Source organism: Neomonachus schauinslandi, chromosome Y (genome assembly GCF_002201575.2).
Source record: "Neomonachus schauinslandi chromosome Y, ASM220157v2, whole genome shotgun sequence".
Taxonomy (NCBI): Eukaryota; Metazoa; Chordata; class Mammalia; order Carnivora; family Phocidae; genus Neomonachus; species Neomonachus schauinslandi.
In genome coordinates this window covers 4508569-4523683 of record NC_058420.1, presented here as the reverse complement: position 1 = coordinate 4523683, position 15115 = coordinate 4508569, and the positions used below count along the sequence as shown (strand labels likewise).

The 15115-nt window shown below is 36.9% G+C and overlaps 1 protein-coding gene across 18 annotated transcripts in view; it reads left to right on the top strand.

Moving 5' to 3' along the window:
* The window catches only part of LOC110580574 (lysine-specific demethylase 6A), a 172289-nt gene that overhangs the window by 108279 nt on the left and 48895 nt on the right, over positions 1–15115 (top strand). For 8 of the 18 annotated variants that reach the window (XM_044912020.1, XM_044912016.1, XM_044912011.1 and 5 more), the window contains 3 exons: positions 929–1018; positions 4199–4298; positions 5080–5450. In XM_044912020.1, coding sequence (XP_044767955.1) covers positions 929–1018; positions 4199–4298; positions 5080–5450 — 561 coding nt within the window. Of the gene's footprint in view, positions 1–241; positions 398–928; positions 1019–4198; positions 4299–5066; positions 5451–5919; positions 5943–15115 lie in introns of all 18 variants that reach the window. The other 10 variants (XM_044912018.1, XM_044912017.1, XM_044912015.1 and 7 more) reach the window with 5 other exon arrangements.

Sequence of the window (15115 nt, the reverse complement as noted above, 5' to 3'; positions counted from 1 at the left end):
CTCATAAATTCAAAAGGGTTTTTTCTTAAAGGGACTGTTACACAGTGGTATATTAAAAATAAAAGTTCTTCAAAAGAAGGTACACATTCCTCCATTAATGATTCATTCAGTTTAATTTTTATCACTATCCATGATATCCACATAACTTTGAAAAGTATGCAGCTTGTAAATTTTTATAATTTGAAGGAATGAATTATGAATATATAGAACCATATTTTTGTCTTACTTCTATGATCCATAGGCTTACAAAGCTCATCATTCAAATACTGAACCTGTATTAGGCCTCAGTCAAATACCACTTTCACAGCAGTCCTTGCCAGTACATATGATTACTTCTAACCAAGTAGATGGCCAATCCAGTCCTGCCAAGAAGAAAAGAACATCTAGTCCAACAAAGGTGTGTGTGTGTGTGTGTGTGTGTGTATTTTAGAGAAATGGAAAATCCCAATCAAAAATGAAGCTCTGCATCTTCTGAAATTTTTCCTCTGACGTATTTTCAGCTTGTGTATATCAGGGAGTGAAAGACTTCCACAGTTTTGCTGTTTATCTAAACAGCATTTTCTATACAAATTATGTAAGCATCATTTAAATTTAGAAGATAGTGATAGATACTTGAACAAGTTGTATTATTCATTTCTTGCTTTTATAAACTTAACACACTTAATATCCTACATAATGGGGACAGCTTGTTAGCTATTTGAGACATGATTTACATAAGTGGCTTTTTAGGGGGAGTTAGAGAACAGTGTATGTTTCAAATTAGAAAGCTTCCAAATTGGTTGTACATTTTAAGTTATCTTTTAAATAATTTAAATAGATAAGTCCTATATATGTGTAAATGTTCCAATTACTAGTCATTTGATGTCTCACTAATAGTGTATGAATTTAACAAAATATTCCTTAATTTTTTGAAATAAATTTTCCTCAGAATAGTTCTGAGAACTGGAATAGAACTGTTCCACTTACTCCAGTACAACAGCAAGTTCATTCATGGTATTTGACACCGCAGAAATTACAGGTATGAAATAATCCTTTTTTTTTTTTTTTAATTTTTAAAAAGAATTCCACGTAGTTTTAACATATATAGTTTCAGGTGTATAATATAGAGACTAAGCAATTCCATAAGTCACCCTGTGCTCATCATAAGTGCAAACTTTAATCTCAATCTAATTAACTCATTCCCTTAGTAACCATCAGTTAGTTTATGATTAAAAGTCTTTTTTGGGGCACCTGGGTGGCGCAGATGGTTAAGCGTCTGCCTTCGGCTCAGGTCATGATCCCAGGGTCCTGGGATCGAGCCCCACGTCAGGCTACTGCTCAGTGGGGAGCCTGCTTCTCCTTCTGCCTCTCTCTCCCCCCTGCTCATGCTCTCTCTCTATCTCTTAAAGTCTTTCTTAACTTCCTCTCATTCTCTCTCTCTAATAAATAAATAAAATCTTTTGTTTTCTTTATTAAATTCCACCTGTGAGTAAAATCATATATTTGTCTTTCTCTGACTGACTTATTTCACTTAGTCTTATAGTCTCTAGCTCCATTCATGTTGTTGCACAGGGCAAGATTTCTTTGTTTTTTAATGGCCAAATTCCATTGTGTATACCACATCTTCTGTATCCATTCATCAGTTGATGGACAATTGGTCTACTTCTGTATCGTTGCTATTGTAAATAATGCTGCTATAAAAATAGGGATTTTTGTATCCCTTTGAATTAATGTTTTCATATTCTTTGGGTAAATACCCAGTAGTATAGACTGCTGAATCATACAGTAGTTTTATTTTTAACTATTTGACGAACTTCCATAAGGTTTTCCAGTGTAGCTGCACCAGTGTGATACAGGACGGTTTCTTTTTGTCTACATCCTCCCCAACACTGGTTTTCTTCTGCTTTTGATTTTAGCATCCCAGCAGCTGTGAGGTATTATCTCGTGGTTTTAATTTGTATTTCTCTGATCATGAGTGATGTTGAACTTCTTTTCATGTTTCTTTTGGCCATCTGGATGTCCTTGGAGAAATGTATGTTGATATCTCCCAACCATTTATTGATTGGATTTTTTTGGTTTTTTGGGGGTTAAGTTTCATAAGTTCTTTATACATTTTGGATACTATCCCTTTATTGGATATCTCATTTTCAAATACCTTCTCCCATTTGGTAGCCCTTGCCTTTTAGTTTTGTTGATTGTTACCTTCACTGTGCAGGAGCTTGTTATCCTGATGACGTCCCTGTAGTTCATTTTTGCTTTCATTTTCCTTGCCTCATGAGACATACCCGTTAAGAAGCTGCTATGGCCAATATCAGTGGGTTATTGTCTGGGGTGCCTGGGTGGTACAGTTGGTTGGGTGTCCATCACTTCGTTTTGGCTCAGGTTAATGATCTTAGGATTGTGGCTTCAAGCCCTGTATTGGGCTCTGTGCTCAGTGCAGAATCTGCTTCAGACTCTCTCCCTCTTCCACTGCCCCTCCCTGCTACACATGCGCTCTCTCTAAAGAAGAAGATCTTTAAGAGAAAAAGTGTTACTGTCTATGCTCTCTTCTAGGATTTTTATAGTTTCAGGTCTCACATTTAGGACTTTAATCCATTTTGAGTTTATTTTTGTGTATGATGTTAGAAGGTGGTCCAGTTTCATTCTTCTGCATGTGGCTGTCCAGTTTTCCTAACACAATTTGTTGAAGAGACTGTCTTTTTCCCATTGGATATTTTGCCTCCTTTGTCAAAGATTAATTGACCATATACCTGTGGTTTGAAATCTTCCTTTGACATATTTTCCCCCCTATTTTAAAGCAAGAGGAAATAAGCTTTAACCTTTTTAGGCATTAATTCTTAAAATAGAATGGCAGTAAACCAAACTAATTAGTGAAGTATAAGGAGCCCACATCTTTCAGAGTAACAGATCATAATTCATTTTATTCCTTTTTTTAAAAGTAACACGTTTGCGTGTATGAAATGCAAGGGTTATTAGAAAATATAGGACATACAGGTTAAAGGTTTATTCTTGTTCCTTGGGTTAACCACTTAATTTCCTTTTCCTACAAATAACTAATGTTGATTGCTTCTTTTGCATTTTTTTCTAGAGATACATTTTACATGTACAAAAAATATGCTTGTTTCATAGATTCCTTTTTGTTTTCCTTTTTTTATTTTTTTAAGATTTTATTTATTTATTTGAGAGAGAGAGTGCACACGAACAGGAGCAAGGGAGATGAGGGGGTGGGGCAAAGCAGGGAGCTGGATATGGGGCTCGATCCCATGACCCTGGGGTCATGACCAGAGCCACCCCTAGGCACCCCTTTTTTGTATTCTTTTAAACAGATTATATACACATACACATACACACACGTATTCAGAACCTTGGTATTTGTTTCCTTTACAGATATATTTTCAAAACCTTTTCATGTTTATGTATTGCTTCATTGTTTTTTTATGGGTATAAAATGTTTTAAGACTTCATGGAGGCCACCCATTGTTTAACCAGATTCATATTGTTGGACTTTTTAGGTCATTTCCATTGTTTCTGTTATCAACAATGATGCTTTCAAGCACTTTTGTTATAACACATTTTTGTTATTTAAATAGCTTCTGATGAACTTTTATTTTTTTAAATTTTTTAAAAATTTATTTATTTTTAAAGATTTTATTTATTTATTAGAGAGAGAGAGAGAGAGAGAGCATGAGAGGGAGGAGGGTCAAAGGGAGAAGCAGACTCCCTGCCGAGCAGGGAGCCCGATGCGGGACTTGATCCTGGGACTCCAAGATCACGACCTGACTGAAGGCAGTTGCCCAACCAACTGAACCACCCAGGCACCCCTTAATTTTTTTTTTTAAGATTTTATTTATTTATTTGCCGGCGAGAGAGACAGCGAGCACGCACACAAAGAGGGGGAGTGGCAGACAGAGGGAGAAGCAGGCTCCCTGCTTAGCAGGGAGCCTGATATGAGACTCGATCCCAGGACCCTGGGATTATGACCTCAGCTGAAGGCAGACGCCTAACCGACTGAACCTCTCAGGCGTCTCGAACTTTTGTTTTTAGTCTTCCTTTCTTAGAGTTTTGGAAAGACTGCATTTTAGAATTGATTACTTGAGGTTAGAAATCACAATATTTGACTACACAGAGGTTCTGAGTTTATGGTCCCTTTTCAGTGACAGGTTGCCTGACAGGCTCCTGTTTCTTAAGTTTATCTTTGTGTTCTTTTTTATTTTTCTAGCACTTGGAACAGTTGCGTGCCAATAGAGATAATTTAAATGCAGCACAGAAACTGATCCTGGAACAGTTGGAAAGTCAGTTTGTCTTAATGCAACAAGTACGTATATTACTTTTATTGTAATATTTATTATAATGGTAAACATTTTTCCTGAGTACAATATCATTTTAGAGTATATTAATCGTCATTTCTACTTTCTACACATATTTAATAAAATTTCTATTTCTGGGAGTGCCTGGGTGGTTCAGTCAGTTAAGCATTTGACTTGATCTCGGCTCAGGTCTTGATCTTAGGGTGGTGAGTTTGAGCCTCAAGTTGGGCCTGAGGCTGGGCTTGGAGCATACTTAAAAAAAAAACAAAAAAACCCACAGAATTATATGTCGGAGCGTTAAATACTACAAATGGACACATTTTGTTTTTTTAATAGCCATAAATTAGTTAAAACAAAATACTTCATGTTTCCCTTTTTTCTTTTTTTGGGGGTACTACTTCAGATATGTACTGTGGACTTATTATTTTAGAATTAAAGTATCCCATCTTGAGGTGGAAATGCTTTTAAGGAGTGTTTGTTATCAAGGATTTGGCATTAATGTAATAGAATGGAAATTTGAAATCCCCTACTTGATGATATAAAACAAGGCCTATAGTTTACTGACTAATTGATTATTTTAAGATGCTTTGTTTTGCCCTTATAACACTAAAGAATTTTCTTTAAGTATATAATGAAAAAGATTTTTGCTTTACCCATGTTTCATTTTTGAAATGTATGTTTTTTAACTTAGAGATATTAAATATTATAATAATATTAAGGGGTGTATCAATTACACATTTTCAGAGTCACACAAGCAGGTTTTCTTTTTTGTTTTTGAAGATGGGACAGACAGGACAAACTACTGGAATTCCTAATGGGCCAATAGCTAACTCATCACTGCCTACAAACTTTATCTTTAGCCAGCAACCACATTCTCCTCTGCCTAGAGAACCTAGTGTCTCTCAACCTGAAGTTCGCTCTGCTTGTTTTGAAAAGCCTTTGTCCAGTGGACCATTTGCTGGAGGCTATGCTCCTTTTGGCACATCAAAATCACTAGGGAGTACAGACACTATTTTGGTAGGCAAAAATTATGTAACAGGAAGTGGAAGTAATGGAAATGTGCCTTACCTGCAGCAAAACATACTCACTCTACCTCATAACTGCACAAACCTGACCAGCAGCACAGAAGAGCCATGGAGAAAACAGCTGTCTAACTCCACTCAGGTAAAAGATTAGCTGCTTTGTTTGCTCTTAAATAATTTTTCTTTGCTTGTGTATATTTTGAGAAGAAAAATAAATAAAATTTAATGAGTAATTTTATCTATAAAAATTAATTTTAAATAATTCATAATTGTATGAGAATTTTAAGTGTTAAATTTTACAAAAGTATTAATTAAAACACTACATTGTAGAGCACTTCTAAGTTTACAAAAAATGGGCAGAGTGTACTAAAAGTTTCCAAAATTACTCCACCCTTTGGTTCCTCTATCCTTCATACCTTGTAGTAATGTGGCACAATAATTGCAGATAAGGTATTATTAATACACTGTTATTAACTAAATGCCATAAATTACATTGATTCTTTTTTTTTTCTTCATGTTATATATTGTATCAGTCCTGACAGATTGGTAATGACATACATTAACCTTTACAGTATCTTTTATGATCTCTATATTGTTGCCTTTTACGGAAGGTCATATAGCTGAAATAAGTACAGTATGTTGTTGCCCTTTTCCGAATGCCTTCTTTTACTTGCCATTATGCCTTTTAGGTTTTTACATGTCTTTCTTTGACATGATAGCCATTTTGTTTTTATCACTGAATCATATTCCATAGTTTGAATTTCCCAGAGTTTAGTTATCCATTCACTTACCAAAGGACTTGGTTATTTGTACGTTTTTGCAAGTATGAAGAAAGCTACTATAAACATTTATATGCAGTTTGTATGGACATAAGTTTTCAACTTGGGGTGAAAACCTAGAAGCATGATTGCTCCTCAGAATGTTTAGTTTTGTATAAAAGTGAAAAATTATCTTGTAAAACATTGGGACCATTTTGCATTTCCACCTGTAATGACTGAGTCTTCTTTCTTTCTAGCTTTTACCAGAATTTGATGGTCCATATTTAAACATGAAAGTTTTTAGTGTGGGCAGATAAAAACAAGGTACCATACATTGGGTAGTTTATAAGCAACAGAAATTTCTTTCTCACAGTTATGGAGGCTGGAAAATTCAGTATAAAGGTATATAGTATATCTTCCATTAGAGACTGAGCAGAGGGGTCAATGTGGAGCTTGATCCCAGGACTCTGGGATCTTTTTTATAAGGGCACTACTAATCTCTTACTTGAAGGTACTACCTAATCATTTCCTAAAGATCCCATATCCAGATACCATCATGTTGTGGATTAACTTTAGACATACAAAATTTAGAGGGACAATTGGGTTTATGGCCTTCATAGTTTTGGACTTTAGTAATTCTAATAGGGATACGGTGGTATCTCATTGTTTTAATTGTATAATTCTCTAATGCATTTTGGAGCATCTTCTCATGCCATATATACTAACTTTGTGAGGCATGTATTCAGATCTTTTGCCCATTTTTCAGTTGGGTTAGTTTCTTATTTTTAGGTGTTAATATGTTTTATTTTCCTTTTGTAGTTAGTAGTCCTTAATCACATGTCAGTGTTTGTAAATATTTTCACCCAGTTCCTGCTTCTCTTCTCATTCTCTGACAGTGCCTTTTAGAGAGCAGAAGTTTTTAATTTTAATGGAAGTCTAGCATACCAATTCTTTCATGATTGTTCCTTACAAGTTATATTGAAAAAGTCTTCACCAGGGCTGAGGTATCTAGATTTTCCCTTGTTAATCATGGAATTTAAGAGTGTAAGTTCAGTGTAAAGGCTCATTTTTTTTTAAATGTACATGTTTGTCTGTTCCAGCACCATTTATTAAAAAGAATGTATCTGCTCCATTGTAATAATGCTTTTGTTCCTTTATCAAAGAGCAGTTAACTACATTTATGTGAGTCTATTTGTAGACTCTGTGTTATGACCCTTGGTCAGTTTATCCATACCATAGTTATTTGATTAATATAGCTTTATACTAAGTCTTAAAATGAAGTAGTCCGGTTCTCCAGCTTTGTTTTTTTCCTGAAAAATTGTGTTGGCTATTTTGGATGTTTTGTTTTTCCATATATACTTAAGAATCACTTTGTTAACATTCAGAAGAATAATGCTGAGATTTTTATTTGAATGCATTGAATCAGTGGATGAAGTCTGTAAGGATTGACATCTTGAAATATCTATGAGGAGTGCCTGACTGGCTCAATTGGTAGAACATCAGCTTTTGATCTCGGGTTGTGAGTTCAAGCCCCACCTTGGGTGCAGTGATTACTTTAAAAAAAAGGAAAAAACTAAATATGAATATGGAATATCTCCAATTTTGGTTCTTTCATCATGTTTTGTTCTTCATACAGATCTTGCACATGTTTTATTAGCTTTATCCCTAAGTAGTTCATTTTGGGAGTAGTATTAATGTGAATGGTATTATTGATTTTAGTTTGAAATTCCATTTGTTCATTCCTGGCACAGGAAAGCAAGTGACTTGTGTATTATAGCCATGCATCTTGAAACCTTAATATATTGTTTATTAAATCCATGAGGTTTTGTTGAGTTTTAAATTTTCTGTACAGGCAGTTTGGTGACCTTCAAGGAGAGGCCCTCTCTCCTTAAGATTTTTATTTATTTATTAGAGAGAGAGCACTGCAAGCACATGAGTTGGGGGGAGAGGGAGAAATGGGCTCCCCACTGAGCAGGGAGCCTTACTTGGGGCTCCATCCCAAGACCCTGTGATCATTACCTGAGCTGAAGGCAGACGCTTAACTGACTAAGGGACCCAGGTGCTCCTTCTTTCTTTATTTTAATTTATTTCCCTTTTATATCCTTGCTTTATTGCATTAGCTAGACTTTTTAGCACAATGATGAAAGAGTTCTGAGTAGGAACATCCATACTTTGTTCCTGATCTTAGGGAGTGCTTTGGGTTCTTCACTCTTGGTATAATGCAAGTCTGGTCTTTTATCCCTAAGTAGTTCATTTTGGGAGTAGTATTAATGTGAATGGTATTATTGGTAGATAGTCTTACCAGGTGGAGAAAGTTCCTCAGTATTCCAGGTTCACGAGGAATCATTTTACCATGCATGTGTTTGGTTTTGCTTTTTCTGTATCAGTTGTACAATCATATGTTTTGCCTTTTCAAAAAGTCTTTTAATGTGATGGATTACAATGATGGGCTTCCTAATGTTGAGTCAGCCTGCATATCTGGGATAAATCCCACTTGGCCATGGTATATAATTATTTTTATACATAGTTGGATTCTAGTTGCTGATATTTTGTTGAGGATTTTTAAATTTTTTTTATTTTTTATTAATATACAATGTATTATTTGTTTCAGGGGTACATTAGTGATTCATCAGTCTTTTTTTTTTTTTAAAGATTTTATTTATTTTTTTGACAGAGACACACAGTCAGAGAGGGAACACAAGCAGGGGGAGTGGGAGAGGGAGAAGCAGGCTTCCCGCGGAGCAAGGAGCCTGATGCGGGGCTCGATCCCAGGACCCCGGGATCATTCCCTGAGCTGAAGGCAGACGCTTAACCGACTGAGCCACTCAGGCGCCCCAGTGATTCATCAGTCTTAACACAATTCACAGCCCTCACCATAGCACATACCCTTCCCAATGTCCATCACCCAGCCACCCCATCCCTCCCACCCCCCTCTACTCCAGCAACCCTCTGTTTCCTGAGATTAAGAGCCTCTTATGGTTTGTCTCCCTCTCTGGTTTCGTCTTGTTTCATTTTTTCCTCTCTTCTCCTGTGATCCTCTGCCTTGTTTCTCAAATTCCTATCAGTGAGATCATGATTGTCTTTCTCTGACTTATTTTGACTAGCGTAATACTCTCTAGTTCCATCCATGTCACTGCAAATGGCAAGATTTTATTATTTTTTTGATGGCTGCATAATATTCCATTGTCGGAATCCATTCATCTATCGATAGATATCTGGGCTCTTTCCATAGTTCGGTTATTGTGGACATTGCTGCTATAAACATTAGGGTACACGTGCCCCTTTGGATCACTGCGTTTGTATCTTTGGGGTAAATACCCTGTAGTGCAATTGCTGGGTCGTAGGGTAGCTGTATTTTCAACGTTTTGAGGAACCTCCACACTGTTTTCCAGGGTGGCTGCACCAACATACATTCCCACCAACACTGTAGGAGGGTTCCACTTTCTCCACATCCTTGCCAACATCTTTTGTTTCCTGACTTGATAATTTTAGCCATTTTGACTGGTGTGAGGTGGTATCTCATTGAGGTTTTGATTTGTATTTCCCTGATGCAGGGTGATGTTGAGCACTTTTTCATGTGTCTGTTGGCCATTTGGATGTCTTCTTTGCAGAAGTGTCTGTTCATGTCTTCTGCCCGTTTCTTGATTGTATTATTTGTTCTTGGGTGTTGAGTTTGATAAGTTCTTTGTAGATTTTGGGTACTAGCCCTTTATCTGATACGACATTTGCAAATATCTCCTCCCATTCTTGCAGTGGTCTTTTGGTTTTGTTGACTGTCCTTTGCTGTGCAAAAGCTTTTTTTTTTTTTTTTAAGATTTCATTTATTTATTTGATAGAGGCATAGCAAGAGAGGGAACACAAGCAGGGGGAGTGGGAGAGGGGAGAAGCAGGCTTCCTGCCGAGCAGGGACCCCGATGTGGGGCTTGATCTCAGGACCCTGGGATCATGACCTGAGCCGAAGGCAGACGCTTAACCGACTGAGCCACCCAGGCATCCCCAAAAGCTTTTTATCTTGATGAAGTCCCAGTAGTTCATTTTTGCCCTTGCTTCCCTTGCCTTTGGTGATGTGTCTAGGAAGAAGTTGCTGTGACTGAGGTCGAAGAGGTTGCTGCCTGTGTTCTCCTCAAGGATTTCGATGGATTCCTATCTCACATTTAAGTCTTTCATCCATGTTGAGTCTATTTTTGTGTGTGGTGTGAGGAAATGGTCCAGTTTCATTCTTGTGCATGAGGCTGTCCGATTTTCCCAGCACCATTTGTTGAAGAGACGGTCTTTCTCCCATTGGACATTCTTTCCTCCTTTGTCAAAGATTAGTTGACCATAGAGTTGAGGGTCCATTTCTGGGCTCTCTGTTCTGTTCCATTGGTCTATGTGTCTGTTTTTGTGCCAGTACCATACTGTCTTGATGATCACAGCTTTGTAATAGAGGTTGAGGTCCGGAATTGTGATGTCACCAGCTTTGCTTTTCTTTTTCAACATTCCTCTGGCTATTCAGGGTCTTTTCTGATTCCATATAAATTTTAGGACTATTTGTTCCATTTTTTGAAAAAGTAGATGGTATTTTGATAGGGATTGCATTGACTACGTAGATTGCTCTAGGTAACATAGACATTTTCACAGTATTTGTTCTTCCAATCCATGAGCATGGATTTTTTCCATTTTCTACTTTTTTGTGTCTTCCTTCCAATTTCATTCATGAGTATTCTATAGTTTTCTGACTACAAATCCTTTGCCTCTTTGGTTAGATTTATTTATTTTTATTTTTTAAAGATTTTATTTATTTATTTATTTTTTTTTTTTTTTTAAAGATTTTATTTATTTATTTGAGACAGAGAGAATGAGAGACAGAGAGCATGAGAGGGAGGAGGGTCAGAGGGAGAAGCAGGCTCCCTGCCGAGCAGGGAGCCCGATGCGGGACTCGATCCCGGGACTCCAGGATCATGACCTGAGCCGAAGGCAGTCGCTTAACCAACTGAGCCACCCAGGCGCCCAAGATTTTATTTATTTATTTGACAGAGAAAGACACAGAGCAGGAACACAAGCAGGGGGAATGGGAGAGGGAGAATCAGGCTTTCTGCGGAGCAGGGAGCCCGATACAGGGCTCAATCCCAGGACCCCAGGATCATGACCTGAGCCGAAGACAGACGCTTAACGACTGAGCCACCCAGGCGCCCCTTTGGTTAGATTTATTCCTAGGTATCTTATGGTTTTGTGTGCAATTCTAAATGGGATCAACTCCTTAATTTCTCTTTCTTCTGTCTCATTGTTGGTGTAGAGAAATACAACTGATTTCTGTGCATTTTTATATCCTGCCACTTTGTTGAATTCCTGTGTGAGTTCTAGCAGTTTTGGGGTGAAGTCTTTTGTGTTTTCCACATAAAGTATCATGTCATCTGCAAAGAGTGAGAGTTTGACGACTTCTTTGCCGATTCAGATGCCTGTTTAAGATGTTTGCACCTGTGTTTATAAGACATATTCTTTTTTTGTATTGTCTTTTTGTAACATCTTTGGTGATGTCTTAATAATGTTCAGTGTTGATTTTAGGGTAATCATTTTCTTGGCCTCATTAAGTATAGTTATAAAATGTTCCCTCTGCTTCTGTTTTCTGGGGCAAACTGTAGAGCATTAGCATAATTCCTTCCTTAAATATTGGGAGAAACTCACCAGTAAATTCATCTAGCTATGGTGGTGTTTTCTGTTATGGCAAGTTAGTATTACTGGTGTGCTTTTTTAAGAATTATGTATAGTCACATATAACGTTGTATTACTTGAAAGTGTACAGACATAGTGCTTTCATAATTTTTATTTTTGACATGCTCACCATAGTAAGTCTTATTTCCTTCTGTCACCATGCATAATTACACAGTATTCTTTACTACATTTCTTATCCTGTCCTTTTCATCCTATGATTTTTTTTTTTTTTTAAGGTTTTATTTATTTGACAGAGAGAAAGACAGCCAGAGAGGGAACCCAAGCAGGGGGAGTGGGAGAGGGAGAAACAGGCTTCCTGCGGAGCAGGGAGCCTGATGCGGGGCTCGATCCCAAGACCCTGGGATCATGACCTGAGCCAAAGGCAGACGCTTAACGACTGAGCCACCCAGGTGCCTCCCTATGATGTATTTTATAACTAGAAGTTTGTACTGCTTAATGCTCTTCACTTATATTGCGCATCCTCATACAGCCCTCCCTTTTGGCAACCACCACCTTATTCTCTACATTTGAGTCTATTTCTGTTTATTTGTTCATTTATTTTGCCTTTTATATTCCACATGTAAGTAAATCATAAAATATTTCTTCCCCTGACTTATTTCATTTAACATAATACCCTCCATGCCGTCACAAATGACAAAATTTCATCCTTTTTATGATTGAGTAATACTCTTCATTGTATATTTTATACTGTGTGGTTTTTATCTTTCCATTGATAGACTCTTTGATTCTTTCCATAATTTGGCTATTGTATAAATAATCCTGCAGTAAAGACAGCGGAGCACATATTTTTTCGAATCAGTGTTTTTTTCCTGTGGGTAAACATTTAGTAGTGGAATTGTTGAATAATATGGTATTTCTATTTCTCATTTTTTGGAGAACTTTCCACTGCATTTGCTCCAGTTTACATTCCTACCAGCAGCCTACCAGAGTTCCTTTTTCTCTACGCCTTTTAGTTATTTTGTGTCTTTTGATTTTAGCCATTTGACAGGTATGAGATGATACCTCATTGTGGTTTTGATTTGTATTTCTCTGATGATGAATGATGTTGAGTATCCTTCTATGTGTTTGTTGGCCATCTATATGTCTTCTTTGAAAAAATGTCTATCCAGGTCCTCTGTCCATTTTTATGTCAGACTATTTGGGGTTTTGGTATTGAGTTGTTTATAAATTTTGGATGCTAACCACTTATCAGGTATATCATGTGCAGGTTATCTTCTCCCATCCTGTAGATTGTTTTGTTGACTGTTTACTTTGCTGTGCAGAAGCTTTTTATCTTGAAGCCCCATATTTCCTTTTCTCTGTTGTTTCCCTTGCCTCAAGAGAGGTAGCTAGAAAAATATTTCTGTGGCTGACATCTATGAGTTAATGTCTGTTTTTTGTTCTACAAATGCTGTGGTTTCAGGTGTTGCATTAGGTCTTTAATCTCTATTGGGTTAATTTTTGTGTATGGTATAAAAAAGTGGTCCAGGGCGCCTGGGTGGCTCAGTTGGTTAAGCGACTGCCTTCGGCTCAGGTCATGATCCTGGAGTCCCCAGATCGAGTCCCGCATCAGGCTCCCTGCTCGGCGGGGAGTCTGCTTCTCCCTCTGACCTTCCGCCTTCTCATGTGCTCTCCCTCTCTCTCACTCTCTCAAATAAATGAATAAATAAAATCTTAAAAAAAAAAAGAAGTGGTCCAGTTTCGTTTCTTTTGCAGGTAGCTTTTCAGTTTTCCCAGCACCATTTGCTGGAGACTGAGACTGGTGTTTTCCCCATTGAATATTCTTGGCATTTATTTTCTTATGAGTGCTTTGAACCTTTCAAGTTTTTATAACTTTTTCTTTTTATATTTTTTTATGTTTATATATACTTATATATATAAAAATATAACTTTTATAACTTGTTTCTCTTTATCAATCACTCTTACATTTTATTGTGGTGAGTGATTTTCTTTCCTGCTTTTGGATTTTCTCTTTGTAAATTTTGGCAAATATTTTATTATTATGTATCACGTGTAGGTTTTTTGTGTTTGTTTTAGTTAGGGTTTTCTAAACAGCCTGAGTTTGATGGGGCACCTACGTGGCTCAGTTGTTAAACGTCTGCCTTAGGCTCAGGTCATGATCCCAGGGTCCTAGGATCGAGCCCCACATTGGGCTCCCTGCTCAGCCAGGAGCTTCTCCCTTTCCCACTCCTCCTGCTTGTGTTCCCTCTCTAGCTGTCTCTCTCAGTGTCAAATAAATCTTTTTAAAAATTAAATAAATAAATAAACTTCCTGGAGCAGATTTTTCTTTTTTTAAATTAATACAGAAAGTGTTCTGCCTTTTTTTCTTTGAATATGGTTTGGTGGCCTATTCCTCTAAGTTCACCTGTTTTTCCTATTGCATATTGTTCACTTAAAGTCTGTATTATAACTTTTGTGTTTAATGTTTATTTTTTCTCAATTTATATTTTTTACGTTAGTAAGTTGCTTGTTGAGGAACCTCTGAATTCGTTTGTTCAAAGCCACCATCTTGTTTTTATCTCTAGTTTTAACTTTTAGCCTGGGCTCCTCAGATTTTTCACTTTGTGCGTAATAGGTTGGGGTCAACTAATTTATTATGACCAACATTGTGACCATAATCCATCAAGCTTCATTGGCTGTCTATTCAATGTGGGTTGAGGAATACACTGAAAATTGCAGTCAGTTCTCAAGTCCTTCTTTACTTTAACTGTACTGTGGATTCCCTTTAGAAGAATTAATAGACTCAAAAATACTCTGATCTATAGCTAGAGAAGTAAGAAAATTACTACTTTTAAAAATCTGTATGTCAGTTTGATGATGGTGAATGAATATTTTAATTGCCTACCCACTTTTGAATATTTTGAGTGTTTATTAGATTACAATATTGGCTACTTTTATTTTATGAAAACCGATATTATACAGTGATTTTAAGGATGTTACCCTAATTATTCCATGATTGTTCTTTTACTTAATTATTTCAAACTAAAGTATTCTTTTGTACAGTTAACTTATGTCATTTTTTATTGTCTCCAGTATTCAAGTAGATAAAATATAAGTGATATTCTTGATTTAAAATATATTTTTAGGGGCACCTGGGTGGCTCGGTCGGTAAGCGTCTGCCTTCAGCTCAGGTCATGATCCCAAGGTCCTGGGATCGAGCCCCACATTGGGCTCCCTGCTCCATAGGGAGCCTGCTTCTCCCTCTCCTACTCTCACTGCTTGTGTTCCCTCTCGTTGTGTCTCTCTGTCAAATAAATAAAATCTTTTAAAAAATAAAGTAGAATATACTTTTAGTTTAGGGTGTTTTAGATGGTAAAACTTAGTAGCATATTGGCAAATGTAATTAGTTATGTAAAAC